This window comes from Orcinus orca, chromosome 18, assembly GCF_937001465.1.
Source record: "Orcinus orca chromosome 18, mOrcOrc1.1, whole genome shotgun sequence".
Lineage (NCBI taxonomy): Eukaryota > Metazoa > Chordata > Mammalia > Artiodactyla > Delphinidae > Orcinus > Orcinus orca.
The window spans coordinates 60,305,127-60,321,506 of record NC_064576.1 but is presented as its reverse complement, the minus strand read 5'-3'; the positions used below and the strand labels follow the sequence as shown (position 1 = coordinate 60,321,506).

Below are 16,380 nucleotides of genomic sequence, written 5' to 3'. Positions count from 1 at the left end.
ACTGGCAGCGGTGGAAATAGGTTGATCTTTGATATGCATAACTGGCAACTTTCCTCAACCTATGAAAAGTTCTATGCAAACAGTTTCAAGAAAAGGTCCCTACCCATCCCCAAACCACCTAGATAGCTGCTAAACTTCCTTAAAGATTTTGGCACTACTACTGCTTAGATTTAATACTGAAAGAGTATAAACAGAGAGAAAAATCCCATTACAGACATTAAGATGGGAGAGAGAAAAGTCTGCAGTTCAGGACAACTGAAGAGTTTTAGAAATTTAAGATGCTACATAAAATCAACACATTTTTTATTTTCTACCCATTTCTCGTTATTGTGTGGTAGAGGTAAAGGGCGGTTAGGGTGACCTCTGCTTCAAAGAATACCTTTAGTCTGAATCTGGTTGCTTTATTGAACTCTAATTTTAGTTTTAATCGTGTTTATAGTTGATTCTATCAAGTTATCTAAATAGAAAATCGTGTCATCTCTAAAAAATGATAATCTTGCTCCCCCAGCCCAGCCACCATAGCTCTACCTCTTGTTTTGATTCCAAATCATACTGTATTAGCTGTAACTTCCTGAATAATGTCAAATAAAGGTGGGGAAAACTGGCAACTTTGACTTGTATTTGCTTTGACTAGAAGCGCTTTTATTGTTTAGTGATAGTACTGCACTTAATACAAAACTGTCAAATAAGGAATTACCTTTCTATTCCTAATTTGTTTTGAGTTTTAAATGAGATGGGTGATAAATTTTATCAAATATCTGTCATAATTTATTAAGATGATATGGTTTTTCTTCTCAGTTACTATGATACAGCAATAGACTTCCTAATTCTGAATTCTCTTAGACCTTCTGGAATAAAACTTACTTGGGTTGTGCCTCAATTTGAATTCCCAAATTATCAGTGGAATTTCTTCTACTCCCTCTGGCCCCTCCTTTTAGCTGCAGTGAAGCAGCAGCGCAAAAGAGAACATGATATATATAAATGACAGTAAAACAAAGTACTAAACAATAAAGCCCAGTATGTTTGCTGTGGTAGGCTGAATAACAGCCCCCGAAGTTACCCAGATCCTAATCCCAGGAACCTGTGAATGTTACCTCACATGGTAGCAGGAACTGTACAAATGTGGTTAAGGTAAGGCTCTTGAGATGTGGAGAGATTATCCTGGATTATCTGGGTGGGTCCTAAATGGAATTACAAGTGTCCTTTTTAAGAGGGAAGCAGAGAAGGACTTGAAGACAGAAGAGGAAGGCCATGTGATAATGGCAGCAGGGGGAGAAAAGGCAATCTGATGTGGCCATGAACCAAGTAATGAGCACAGCCTCCAGAGCTGGAAAAGGCAAGGAAATGCGTTCTGCTCTAGAGTCCCTGGAGTAAGCACGGCTGTGGTGACACCTTGATTTTGGCCCAGTGAAAGCTATTTTGGATTTCTGGTTTCGAGAATTATTAAGAGAATAAAAGTGTTGTTTTAAGCCACTCAGTTTGTGGTAATTTGTTAAAGCAGTCACAGTAAATGAACATGCTTGCCTTTAAGGCTGATGTGAAAGAAAATATTCCATCAAGTTAATTAACCAAGTGATAGCTTTGATGGTGGTTTAGTTGAAAACAATTAGAACACTGGGAAGTCTGGTCAGTAATGGTTTCTAAGAACACCATCAGCTGACTCATAAACAAAAAGGTATTTCTGCCAGAGGATATGCATACATTTTAGCCTAATTTAAAAAGTTTAAATGTACTTACCTCATCCCATTCTAAAATAAAACTTTGGATTTTAGAACCATTGTCACTAGGTGCCTAAAACAAACACCAAAAAACAAACAAAATGAGTACAAATTAGTACTTTTATAAAAGATATTGTGACGATCCAATCTAAGGCATCTATTGTGTGTTGCAGATGTTCTCTGGGATTTAGCCCTGGAAAAATGTGCACAGAGAATACAGAAATACATGCGTATCCTATAATCCTTTTAACTTCAAGAAAATAAAACAAATCAAGATGCTACTCAAATTTTTATGAACACTGAACAATCTCTTTTCTCAAGATCTCTTAACTTTTATAATTTTTTTAAAAAAATTTATTATTTTTGGCTGTGTTGGGTCTTTGTTGCTGTGTGGGCTTTCTCTAGCTGCGGCGAGCGGGGTCTACTCTTTGTTGCCGTGCACGGGCTTCTCACTGCGGTGGCTTCTCTTGTTGCAGAGCACAGGCTCTAGGCGTGCAGGCTTCAGTAGTTGCGGCTTGTGAGCTCTAGAGCACAGGCTCAGTACTTGCGGCGCACGGGCTTAGTTGCTCCGCGGCATGTGGGATCTTCCCAGACCAGGGCTCGAACCCATGTCCCCTGCATTGGCAGGCAGATCCTTAACCACTGAGTCAGCAGGGAAGCCCTATAATCCTTTAAAAAAATAAATAAATAAACTGCCTTTTATCAGAAGGTTTTATCAGCTTTAAGCTCCTGGGATAGATCCTGTCATTTTCATTAAAACTCAACTTACAATCTGAAAGTGATATTGTGTAATACACTAAAAAGTGAAAGAACTAGTGTTCTGAAAGGAACTCCAAAAGGGCATACTGTCTGGATCTCTGCTTCTAGACTCCACGTGTCAACCGCCTAAGACTGCTAATTCACCAATCTGTTAATTTTCAGTGGTGAAAATTTCAGCTTTTTTGGTCATTTTTTCCCCAGTATTTAATCACTCTAAAACTAAAGAATTTCACCTTCATTTCAGTACAATGAAGAATTGTTCTTTTCCTCTAGGACTTCTGAATGTGCTTCTGGACATCCATACAGGTGAAATATCTGTTTATAATTATTACTGCCTAGACCCTAATTCCATTTTACAAGGTATTTGTGGTATAGTTTTAACAGTTACTGTATTCCCCCAAATGCAACTACTATGCAAGTTGGGAAAGCTTGTACTTAATTTTATTCAAAAATTTACCAAGACCTAGGTATCATTTCAGAAAATCATGTCACCAATGACAATGATGTCTGTGGTGTGTGAATTACCAATTCTATCTAGTGTCTTTCCATTTCATTACATCTTCTTGTGTAGCTGGGCACAAATATTTATATATCAAAAATATTCTATTAAAAATAATTTTATTCCTCCTTTAAGACATATTAATATTTTAAAAACTATGAGTCTAGTTAGTATGAATCTCATTTTAGGATAAAATTCAGGATATAAAGGTGTCATTACAGAGTATTATAGAAAGTAGTAATGAGCCTGAGAATTACACATTGCAGTGTCATCACAAATTCAGTATAAGGGCTGCTAATTATAAATCAATCTTTTCTGCTATACATCAGTAAGAAAAACTGATGAGTGTTAATAACACTAATAACACTAATAAGAGTGTTATTTTATAAGGAACAAATGCCTATTTAATACATGTGAAGAGCAAGAGCAATTTAGCTTAAACCTTTTTGTCTCCAAAAACAAATGAAGTTTAATACTACAGAAGAAAAAAAAGGAAAACAAATGTCCAGTTGGAAATACTCTAGAGAATATTCTTACCTTCCATTGCAAAGTGAGTGAATTTTTGGTCCGATTGGCTATCCTTGGTGGATTAGGTATGTCAGGTTCACAGCTCAAGGTGGTAAAGGTTTCAGCTTCGGAAGGAGTTCCCTTTATAGAATTGTATTCTGCCTGGACTCTAAGGTGATAGAATAAATTGTTTTAACCTGCAGATAGAATCACTGTATCCTACCATTCTATAGCATCACCTTTAAGTACGGGCAAGTCAGTAAGATGCCCTCTAAATGTTCTATTGAGAAAATATGCATATCAGAAATAAAGGGTGACCCTTAAAAAAAAGAAAAATAGAATAGGCCAGGGGCTTTCATATTTTTATGACTGCCGAAAGTAAGAATACATTTTAAACTGTGACTGTGTCTCTGAGATATGCATTTATACACATACACACACACACACACACACACACACGCACGCATGCACAAGTACCCTGAAACAATATCCTTAACTAGGGTAATATACTGATACTTTCTATTCCATTTGATATTTAACTTTAAAAATTCTGAATATAACCCACAAAATTAATTTTATGATTCAATAATAGTTGCAATCCACAGTTTGAAAAATATTAGGTTGGATGATACTTTGGGTTTATCCATAGGATGTATAATTGAAGACTTAATTTAATAGTTTAATAGGAATAATCCCAACTACAAGTGTTATTTTTAAAAAGAGGTGACTGACTAAATCGTTATACTGAGTCCCAGCTGGGGAGACCCTAGAGTCTATAAAATAATTTCGGTAAATTATAAAAGAAGAACGGTGCAGAACAAAACAGTAGTATCTAAGTTATCCTAATTAAATGTTATGAAATTCTCAGAGTTTTAATATCCCAAACTTGTACAAAATAGGATGGAGTAAAAATACGTAAGTAGCAAATATTATTTATGATTCTGTTTTGTAAAAGTTTCAAAAGCTGGGACAATTTTCCAGTGCTGAATTAGATATTACAGCTATATTATACATATTATCTGTATATTCATTCTAATCCCTAGGTCCTACAAACAGGGTGATTTACCACTTCATTATAACATTTGAGTTAAATGTTTTTGTTTTTTTTGGAAAGTGTTGATAATTATACCACAAGAAAAATCAAAGTCCACAAAACCCATGTTTTTAATCCAAAATTAATATTTAAATTATATTCTAGACTTTTAAGGAAATCATTAAAAACAAACAAACCCTATGCTAGATCATATAAAAGCAACATATAGGAATTCCTTACTTTGCATGGTAATCTGTAGCTGGTTTGAGATCATTTAAAGTGACACTGGTTTCTTCTCCTCTGGGGAAAAAAAAGGCAACATTTCGTTGTATGATAAAGCATTCCAGAGGATATGTATTATGTACACTACAGTTTGTGGTACTTTATGAAATTATACTGCTTCTTACTTTTCCAACTGTAACCACATTCAGATTGCACTAATATGCAATTTGTGTAATTAAGATATATGCCGAACTTAAGCATGTACCTGAATACCACTTTAAAACAAAAAGGTATGCTAAGCAAATCAATTGTGTAAGCCAGACTTTTTTTCCCCCCCCCTGTGGAGTTAGGGAAGATACTTAGCTTACTGAAGAAACAGAACCATTTTCAATTATTTAAAAATCCACTGGTATATAATTAGAATGCTAAATAACACATGTACTACTGAAATCAAACCTACCAAATTTCTACAAGGAGTCTGCCACTACTGGATTTTATTTAAAATATAACATGGAACTTTATTTAAAATGTTACAGTTTAATGAGTAGATAAAAAAAAACTGAATCATAATTTAAGGTAAAGCATTTTTTATGGCCACTATTAAATTTTCAAATATAATGGCACATATTTTCTTAAATAATCATTTGATACAACTATTATTTGGGTATGTAGCCAACAAACTAGCCTGTTTTCTCTTCCTTTTCTTTTAAATCACTGTTCTCTGTTTCATTTCCTTCAGTTAAGTTTCTCTCCTTTCCACTTTATGGACTTCTTCCTCCAACCTCCCACCTCCCTCCCACTTTCCTTCCACAGCTATCCTGTTTCTCAAATCAAAGCCAGTGAATCGTATGAGAAAGGAAACATGTCTCACTGATAGAAGTACACCTTAATGAATCAGGCAGTTGTAGTAGCAGCCTCAGAAAGAGACCTTAATTGGTGCAGGGTAAAAAAGGTGACTAAGGTTGACTAATGTCCCTCTTGTGCTCTCCGGTCAGGCTGCAAATGGAGATAAATCCTTCCTCTTAGAAAGCAGCCATATCAAACTAGAACAGCCATTAACACAAAAAGAAACCTTTACGTTGATGCTCCTTTACCCTCTGTTTACCTCTTAGGTAGGTTTTGTCTCTTTTAAGAAAAAGAAATAGAATAAACACAAGGAAGTCTCAAAAGAGAGAAGGAGATAGGACATTTTTATAACCTTATGTTGCTAGATGACAGTCACTGGAGCAGTTTCTCTTTCCTTTCTTCCCCACACTAGCTATTTTTTTGAAAAAAGATACCAAGAAGGCTGAGGTATCCAGTGTTGTGTGTTAATAATGATCATTCAAATGGCTAACCACATCCTTTACAATCTTCCTGGTGGTGAAATTTTAACTAGTAATCGACTTTACTCTTTTTCATCAGAATAAGCAATTTCTATATGAATAAGAAGAGAAAAATAATTTATTTTACAACCATCAATCATAAACGTCACAATTTTAGCCACTGATACTTCCTAAGGCTTCTTGGTATATAATATGCTTTAGAACCAAGAAAAGAGAACTATGATTTTTTCAAAGTATGATTATTAACATACCAACACACAAATGAGGAACAATGGCACTAAATTCATTTTACAATGGGATATGAGCTTGTACATATAAGAATTAAATCCAACTCCCTAGAGGAGCAATATCACATTGCATGAGTTCACAGTATAAGAGTTCTCCATTTCAGGTCCTGGCTTCTACATACTACAATTTATATTTATGTCTCAGGAATACGTGAATAGTGAAATATCTATTAGGGAGCCTACTGAAAAATAAAAAAGCTGAATGTGGGCAATGAAAGTGATTATTCCAAGGGAGTGTAGACAGAAATGTGAACCAGCCAGCATTTGGACTATTTACATTGAAATTACTATCACTGGTCAACTTATAGAGTCAAAATAAAAGCATGAAGAGGGAAAATAGCACAGAATTAGTTTTAAGCTGTTTTTGATAAACCATTAACTTATATAATGGCAGGGAGTAAAACGTAACAAATACCTACGCATATACACTTTTATATTTCCCATCTTTTCCAGTACTTGAGACCAGAATTTCATAACCATAGAGCTCTGGTACAGTAGTCTCATCTGTTTCGCCATTAATGAGGCTGGAAGGAGGTGACCAGGTAAGTACTACTGTCCTTGCCTGGATGTCTGAGGCCTGCAAAAACATAATATTTGAAAGCTCTCTGAAACAACTGTAATGTGTACAACAAACAGTAAAAAAAATCTAATGGGGTTTCAAGCTTAAATAAAATATATCTACTTACATAAAATGGCTCACAAATAGAAACCTGTCCTTTTGTAGATGAGATACAATTTGCTGTGCAAGGGCAGATAGGTTCAACAAAGGTTTAAAGACCATTTGGGGCTGTCTAAAACTATTAGTGTAAACATCATATACAGTCAAAAGAAGGGCAGAAAAAACCCACTTGTAACATGCTTGAAAGGGTTCCATTTCCTCACTTTAGAAAGTGTCTAACAATAAGAAAAAGGCCAAAGCCTCAACAGAAAAATGAGCAAAGGACATGGACTGTCCAAAGAAATATAACTGAATAATATTTAAAATAAAAAGATATAAAATATATCTAACTACATTCATAATTAAATAAATGTAAATTAAAACAAGATACTACTTTTCATCCACTGGGTTAGGGAAGATTAAAATTAATTAATGGATGAAATACTGGATTAATATCTAGTGTGGTGAGGGTCTGGAGAAATGGGTGGTCTCTTAAATGAGGATAGGAGTATAGATTGGTACAATCCCTATGTAGAGCTACTTGGGAACCATTATAAAAATTTAAAGTGTGTTTACTTTTTGATTCAGGAATTCTACTTCCAGGGATTTTTTTTCATGATAATATTCCGTAAACTTACGTAAGTACATAAATATACACCCTTAAGAATACTCGTCGCAGCACTCTTAATAGTGGCAAGAAACTGGAAATTGGTATAGCTTCTTAACATATTACTATGCAGGTGTTCAAATAATGAGGTAGACATGTACGTGCTGACATTTAAAGAGATCCTCAATATACTGGTGCTATGTAATAGAGGAAAAACGGAAGCTGCAAAGCAATATATATGCTATGATTTCAGCTGTGTTAAAGAAATTAAAAAATGCATACAAATATCTGAAATGTAAAATGTACTAATCCTTACCTTTGGGGATTTTGTGAGTATGTGTGGTGGGATGAAGAGAGATATGAGAGAAAAACAGGAGGTCTTAATAGCATTTTTACATTTTGGATTACTTTTATAAAAAAAGTCTAATAAAGAGGAAAAAAAAGTCTAGGGATTTGATTTAAACTAAAGATTGGTAAGAAAGGTATCAGATTATATCAATACCCAGACATTAATGTAAAAGCTTGCTTTAAAATTATCTACATTTAATGACTATCTTAGTCAAAGACAATAAAACAAACAGAAACAAAACAAAACCACTAACTACTAGGATGAAGCCCCTATCTTGAATTAGGCAGAATAAACAGTCTATACACAAGCATAACTTTCTCTCCTTGTCAAAGCTCTCAAAGCTTGAATAAGTTTAGAAGACTGTTACTGTATTTATTTTGCTTCTGCTGAGTCACAGGAAATGTAATATTTACTGTCATGCTGTCTTTAAAAAGTCTTAGTACAGTACTATGTTGCATTTACAATGGACTTAAAAGTGATTCCTTGTTTTAACCAGTGTCCATCTGGCTATTAATCTGTAACTGTGTAAGGTTTTCTTTCCTTTTTAAACAAACATACTGTTAACATACATATATCTGTACCCTTTAGAGTTTCTTGATTTTATGGGATGATCATAACTGTGTTAAAACTGTGAGAACAGGGAAGTGAACAGTATTCTGAAGGTAGGTAAGTTAATAGCATTAACTGGCATCTACATTATAAAGCTTATTAGGCTTTGTGGGTACTGATTACATCATCAAAAGTATAGGCAATAGAGAAAAGACTAAGCAGGGAGACAGAAGACTTGTCACTAATTTGCTTGGTGATACTAAACTCTCAACCTTTTAGGTTCCAGGTATCATCTATACAAATGAGTGAAATGATCTGTTTACCTTAATTACTCAAATACAGTATATTTAAAATGGCTTTTTTTGGGGAATAAATCTAGATTTACAGAAAAGTTGGGAAGATAGTATAGATACAGAGTTCTGTATACTTTCTACCCAGCTTCCTCTAATGTTAACATTTTATATAATGATGTATTTCTGTCAAAACTAAGAAATTAACACTGGTAGAATACTATCAATTAAAATTTAAACTAAATAGACTTTTCCAGGATACTATGTTGAATTTACTAAGTATAGCTTAAAAAAAAAAAATTAGACACACTGCTAGACAATCTATTTTTACAGAATAACTCTTGGTCCCAACTCATTCTTTAAAAAAGATATTTTATTACTTGCATATAAATGTTAAGGCACAAAATATTACACTAGGGTTGCTGCGGAAAACTTCATGAGAAGTGAATTTTGAATAGAATTTTAAAGGATTTGGGATGGGATATAATTTCGGTAGAAAAGAAATGGGTAAGCTGCTGGAACATGTGTGAGTGTGTATTTTTAAAGGTTACCTAGTAATTTCATGTTCATGAAAACCATAGACTAAGGGGGAGAGAGAGAGAGAGAGATAGTGGGCCATTAAAAGGATGATAGGAGAACAAGGAAATGATCAGCAATGTCAAACACTGGAGAGAGATCAAGGAGAATGAATGTAGTCTGAAAAATGCCTAAAAATGCTGTTTTCTGGTGCTGGTTTCAGAAGGATGTAACCAGTTGTAAAGAAGAAAGAGAAGTGGACTGCCATTAAGGTACTGTGAAATTCCTGTGTAAAGGAGTGTGTGTGTGTGTGTGTGTGTGTGTGTGTGTGTGTGTCCAGGAAAAAGTAGATCCTAGAAATTTATAGCAAAAAAAGGATAAAGCTTGCAATTCAGTTTGGCATGGGGAGAATTAAAGGTAAAGAAGAAATCTAAGATAATACTGATACTGTGAGCCAGAGAAATCTGGATGAGTAAGTGTTCATTGATGGAAATACTGAAATTAGAAAACTAAAGGGATCTAATCCAATTTTATTTTAGAGGAACAATGGAGAAGAGAAAATAGTTTAGGAAAAATGATGAAGAATTTGGTTTTCTAGATGAAGTTCTAGTTGTTGGCAAAACATACAAACTTGGGTATTCTTTAGGATGCTTCAGGAAATGTGGTTCTAGAGAAAGAGGTGAATAATGAGGGTTAAAAATACAGATACAGAAATCATCTGAAATATGTCTTCTATTTGTATGCTACTTTAGAAGTAAAATTTCCTTTTATATCCACCTCACTTGATCCTTATAATTATGCTCTAAAGCAGGCAAAACAGACATAACTATCTTCATTTCATAGATGAAACACATTCAGAAAGGTTAAGTGACTTGTCTGAGGTCACTCAACTAGTGACTAGGGCCTGAATAATTCAGTTCTTTTTTTGCTACACAATGCTTCCATTTTTTATTTTAAAAAATTAAAAAAAATTGTTTTATCTTTTGGCCATGCCACATGGCATGCAGGATTTTAGTTCCCCAACCAGGGATCGAACGCACACTCCCTGCAGTGCAAGTGTGGAGTCTTAACCACTGGACTGCCAGGGAAGTCCCCACAATCCTTCCATTCTGAATCCACTTCTAGACAGTAGCTGAAAATAGACATGACTGTGTAAAAATACGTGTGAGTACTGACAAAGACTAAATGGTAGTAGGCAAACATGAAAATAGAAGTGGCTGAATTATGTACAGTATATTTTAACTTTTGAGGAAGCTTGTGGTCTTTGTTGGGTAGTGATCAAAACCATTCTTGAAGAAAAGCTGTACGAGCCCTGGTCCGGGAAGATCCCACATGCTGTGGAGCAACTAAGCCCTGTGCGCCACAACTACTGAGCCTGCACTCTAGAGCTCGTGCGCCATGACTACTGAGCCCACGAGCCACAACTACTGAAGCCCGCGCACCTAGAGCCTGTGCTCTGCAACAAGAGAAGCCACTGCAACGAGAAGCCTGCACGCCACAACAAAGAGTAGCCCCCACTCGCTGTACCTAGAGGAAGCCCTCGTGCAGCAACGAAGACCCAACGCCGCCAAAAATAAATACATTTATTAAAAAAAAATTCAGTTTGTACAAGCACTTTAATCTTTTATTAGAATGATAGCCTTTATTTAGGCTATTCTAAAAATATGCAGATGTAGCCAGTTTTGCTGTCATACCTTTTTCTGATTTTCTGATTTCTTCTATTAGATCTACACAAAAAAAGGACTGGGGAATATTAACTTTCTTCTATGGTTTGATTTTAACTCTTTTTGTATATGGAGTTAATTGGATATATTTAATTTGGAAATAATATAAATGGGTTTTTAAAAAAATGATAATCAGTTGTACCTACACTCCTTATTAGATCTTTGCTTGGTCCAGTCATTTCCAATGTCATTGAGCATATATTAAAACCTTGTTTAAAAATTCTTGGTTGAGTATTCTGATTCACTGATTAAACTAAACTATCTCACCTTATGTCAGATCTGTACTGATCCACTACTGACCTCACATTCCTTACATATAGTTAAGTTTTAAACAAGGCCTGAATATACCAAAATCCTATATGAATATACTAAATATAAATGTCAAGAAAATACATAAGATACTTACCACTGGTTTGACAATGTTGGAAAGAAGTGCTTCAAAAGCTTTAGTTTCTTCATCTTTTTCTTAAAAACAAAACAAAACAAAACAAAAAATGAACCTAAATGCAATCATCCCACTCCCTTCCCAATATGTCTTCTAAAACATATACCAAGTGGTTGGTATTTGAGTTTTATTTTCTGGTTTTTACCTCTTAGTTCATATTCAGCAGCTTGTGGCTCTTCAGAGTTCTTCTGCCTCAGTTTCTATGTCTGCTTTAACCATGATTACTAATTATAATACCACTATATACATCTGAACTAGTCAATAAGTTTTACGGAAAGTATATTTTTATACTTTACTTAAAAAAAAAAAGTAAAGAATATTCTCTCTCTGGAAAGTCCTTATTTGCCAATCTCATACCTCTTAATGACAAGTTAACTAAGTATTTGTTTCATGACATGCCTTAACTGTGGTTCCCAAAATAGGACTATAATTGACTTGACCATAACTTATAGCCACCACTGATGTATCTGAAACTTTAGCTTAACTCTTCTGAAACATCAGTGCTGAAAAGAATGATCAGAAGGTCTCAAAAATATGGGAGAACATTTTGATAAACGTTAATAGGCAAGCCAAGAGGCTGTTAAAGCATTAAATTTGTTGATGGGGAATGGAAATTTTAAAGAAAAGGAAGTAATGCTCACAGTTCATATGGTGAAAGTCACAGGTTAAAGGAAGGATCCAAGGGAAACATGGGGATTTTGAAACAAAAGAACTTTTGAAGAAAGAAACGGACAATACTCTATCCTAACTACAGAGTATATAAATAGATTGGTGAATGACAGAACTAGTTGCTGTCAAGGACTTGTGTATAAAGAAGCTGGGAGGATTAAAGAGTTTTGATAAAAATCAGCATAGCCTTATCTAGGTCCAGAAAGAAAGAAGAAGGAAAGGAATCTGGATGAACTTTGAGTTTTCCTATCAAAGAGAAATTTCTCTTGGTTAGTAAAGTTTAGATATAGGTGAAATTATTAATTGAGCTTTCCCAAAATGTAAAAAGAAATACCCTAGTAACAATTTAGGTTCTAAAACTTTCCCGTCACATTTAAGAAGTGTTAGGCTATTAATCGACAGTTTATGTGAAGCATGATGAAATGACTGAAAGGTTAGAATATACTTTTAGTAGGTTAAATGATGATAAAAAGTACAATTAGAATATATTGTATTTTAAATAGTTACCTTCTATTTCTGTATCAATTTGTGCACCACCTTTCCCCCTTCCTGACTTGTTCTTTGCTGATCCTATGTTTACACCACTAGCATTCTGCCCTTTCATAAGCCCATTATGTTCATTTATGGGAGAAGGGCATTTCTGGGGTGATGATGGTGGACTGTTCATTTTATCCTTCTGTGTTCCTTGGCGATCCTTTAATTTTTTCTGCAAACGTTCATATGTCTTACTAGATCTTTCATCTCTAAAGTTGGACCTTCCATGTGTAGAGTGGGCATCTGAGAAGAAATAAAAAATAAGACATTTAAAAAGGTCACTGTCTCCAAACCCATTTATGGCATGAGAAAAGAACAGGAAATAAATCTATCTATATTATATAAAACTTATGTATTATAAAATATTTCAAAGAATAATCTTGCATAACAAAGCTATTTCTGTGTCTCCACCAACTGAGAGAACCAAGCTTTGTGACTTGATTATAACTGTAATCTTATAGACACTTCTTTCCTTCCTCCTTTCTCAACTATTAATCTCCATAGAAACAGCTTGCTGGTATGCTGTGACTATTACAGGTGAGGAATAAGAGCTGAACTGAGCTGTGTACAGTTCTTCTTTTACTCTTTTGTAGCCATTACTTTTAGCATCTCTTTCAACTTCAAACATATCAACTAGGAAACAGAAAATCTCCACCTACCTAAATTCCCTTATGACTCAAAAAAAGCAAATCATCACTAAAAAAATAAGGTTTTAAGAGTCAGCAAAAAGAAGTGAGTGGGACTGTTAACTAATAACAGAATCTAGGTACAGAGTATTACATTTTCAGATACTGTAAACTCAGGGCTGAGACTTAGAATGTATTCATTCTAATAAGTCATACAGCAACATAATATAAATCAATACCCTCATGAATATTGTTAAATCAGTTGTCCTCAGAGTTCATTTTCATTGTAAATTTAAAATCTGTAGTGAGGAAAATATTTTTCAAAGGAAAAGTCTCAAAAATCTCAGTAAAGTTTTAATTTATCAGTGATTTAAGAAAATTAGTATAATATTCTTGAATACTGTAAGGATATGCACAATATTAAAATAAAACCCCAGGAATTTGGATATATACAAGTAAAAGAGTAAGTTTAGAGCCTTACTTCATATTCTACACAAAAATTAACTCAAAATGAATCAAAGACCTAAATGTAGGAGCTAAAACTATAAAACTTACGGAAGGAAACAAGCACATATCTGCACAACTTTGGATTTGATAATAATTTCTTAGATATGACACCAAAAATACAAAGCAATCAGAGAAAATAAGGTGGACTTCATTAAAAACTTTTCTGCATCAAAGGATACCATCAAAAAAGTAAAGAGACAACATGGGAGAAAATATCTGCAAATCATATATCTGATAAGAGACTTGTATCCAAAATACATAAAAACATTTACAACTCAACAAAAAGATAAATAACCCAATTAAAAAGAGGTGAAGGGGCTTCCCTGGTGGCGCAGTGGTTGAAAGTCCGCCTGCCAATGCAGGGGACACTGGTTCGTGCCCCAGTCCGGGAAGATCACACGTGCCGCGGAGTGGCTGGGCCCGTGAGCCATGGCCGCTGAGCCTGCGCGTCCAGAGCCTGTGCTCCGCAATGGGAGAGGCCACAACAGTGAGAGGCCCGCGTACCGCAAAAAAAAAAATAAATAAATAAAATAAAATAAAATTAAGTTCATTGGACCACTGCATGAGCCTCACCTGGAAATTTGTTAGAAATGCAGAAAACCAAACCACACTCAGACCTACGGAATTAATATGCATTACTTGGGCAACAGAAATAAGTTTGAAAAAAATGGAATATATTACATAATATATATAATACATCTACTACTTACAGGTTGTGCTACACAATTTAAATTTTGTATTTAGAGTTATTTCTTCTACAGATTTACTAAGCATAAATGACAGGTACTGATTAAATGCAAGGAAAACAGTGATGAATAAAACAGATTCAGTTCTTAGGTGGTTTACAGTTAAATAAGGGAGAAAGACATCCAAGAAAAGAACAAAAAAATCAAATTGTGTTAAGTTCTGTGAAAGAAACAAAAGGTTTCAGTGCTAGAGACTGATAAGGATAGGTTAGGGAAGATCTCTCTGAAAGCTGAAATCTAAAGAAAAAAAAAAAATAAAGAAGCCTTGCATGGAAAAGGGGGAAGAGCACTTCTGGTAGAGAGAACACCATTTGCAGAAGCATTGAGGCAAGAAAAGAGCTTGGTTCTGAAAAACTGGAGGTGGGGCACATGCATGGGAAAAAGTGGGACAAGGCAGGATCTTGTCCAGGGCAGCCGTTTGCAACCAGTGTCAATCCTGGCCCCCAGGAGTCATCTGGAAAGTCTGGAGATATTTTTAGTTGTCACAATCGAGTCAGGGTGAGGGCTGGAGATGTGTGCTACTGGCATCTAGTGGGTAGAGGGCAGGGATTCTTCTAAATATCCTATAATGCACAGTTCTGTCCTCCACAATAAAGATATCCTTCCTCAAAGATCTAGAGTGCCGAGGTTGAGAAATCCTGGTCCAGGAGAAGGGTTTAGGATTTTATTCTAAGTGCAATGGAAAGTCACTGAAATCCATTAAACAGAAGAATGGTCTGATTTATATTTTAAAATGATTACTCTGGCTGAGTCTGGATGGTTGGGAGTGGCAAGAATGACAGCAGAAAACCAACTAGAAGGCTGTTGTTGCAGCTGTCCTGACAAGAGCTGATGGTGGACTAGAACTGAGGAGCAGTGGAGAAAAAGTAGATTCATTTGGGAAACTTCTGAAAGTAGATGCCAGTTGAAGTGGGGGTTGAAAGAGGAGGAATCAAATGTGGCCACATCTGGTTTTCCCTTGAGCAAACTGAGTGGACAGTGGTACCATCTATCGGGATGAAGATGGCAGAGAAAAGCAGGTTCCATCATTGAGATTTATGTTTTAAAATGCTATAACTGAGATGTATGAGACAATTTAAGTGGAGTTATCAAGAAGGCATTTACGGGAGTTCCCTGGTGGCCTAGTGGTTAGGATTCCGGGCTTTTGCTGCTGTGGCCCAGGGTTCAATCCCTGGTTGGGGAACTGAGATCTCGTAAGCCACATAGCATGGTCAAAAAAAAAAAAAAAAGGCAGTTAGAAATAGAAGTCTGTGACTCAGAGGAGAGGTTTTGACTGAAGATACAAATTTAAGAACTGTCAGTATATAGACGGTATTTAAAGCCATAGGAAAGAATAAGATTATTATTTTGTGTGTGTGTAGTTGTCTGTTCTTCCCAAAATTTAAACTCCCTGAGGGCAGATGTTATGTCTTACTGTTTTTTTCAGTATCTTACAGAACCTAGCAACTTTGGTTAGTGGCATCAGAGGCTTCAGGTTTTAACAGCAGCATGATTATTCCTGGCTAAAAAATTTCCTCAGAGCCTAGAGAGCAGCAGGACAAAGAAGACCTCTTGTTTGAATGTGTCCCCAAATAAATACTGCTGCATGACAGAAGTTACTTCCCCTCTTTGATTTTCTGTTTACTCATCTGCCTTGAAAGGTGATTATGAGGATGAAACATTTAACACAGTGTTTTTTTGTTTTGTTTTTAAATTAAGTTTTACTGGAGTAGAGCTGATTTACAATGTTGTGTTAGTTTCAGGTGTACAGCAAAGTGAATCAGTTATACCTATACATGTATCCACTCTTTTTTAGAATCTTTTCCCATAT

The 16,380-nt window shown here is 35.2% G+C and overlaps 1 protein-coding gene and 1 long non-coding RNA gene across 8 annotated transcripts in view; one reads left to right on the top strand and one right to left on the bottom strand.

The window, feature by feature from the left end:
- LOC125961922 (uncharacterized) overlaps window positions 1-10,939 on the top strand; it is a 57,103-nt gene extending 46,164 nt beyond the window's left edge. Inside the window, exons 1-5 of one of the 3 annotated variants that reach the window (XR_007473054.1) lie at window positions 2,324-2,783; window positions 6,804-6,892; window positions 8,553-8,626; window positions 9,543-9,591; window positions 10,595-10,939. This is a non-coding gene — a long non-coding RNA (uncharacterized LOC125961922). The other 2 variants (XR_007473055.1, XR_007473053.1) reach the window with 2 other exon arrangements.
- FNDC3A (fibronectin type III domain containing 3A) overlaps window positions 1-16,380 on the bottom strand; it is a 161,977-nt gene that overhangs the window by 36,024 nt on the left and 109,573 nt on the right. For all 5 annotated transcript variants that reach the window (XM_004274601.3, XM_049701043.1, XM_033436841.2 and 2 more), the window contains 6 exons: window positions 12,665-12,934; window positions 11,450-11,508; window positions 6,770-6,927; window positions 4,757-4,816; window positions 3,514-3,652; window positions 1,738-1,791 (listed from right to left, as the gene is read on the bottom strand). In XM_004274601.3, coding sequence (XP_004274649.1) covers window positions 1,738-1,791; window positions 3,514-3,652; window positions 4,757-4,816; window positions 6,770-6,927; window positions 11,450-11,508; window positions 12,665-12,934 — 740 coding nt within the window. The remainder of the gene's footprint in view (window positions 1-1,737; window positions 1,792-3,513; window positions 3,653-4,756; window positions 4,817-6,769; window positions 6,928-11,449; window positions 11,509-12,664; window positions 12,935-16,380) is intronic.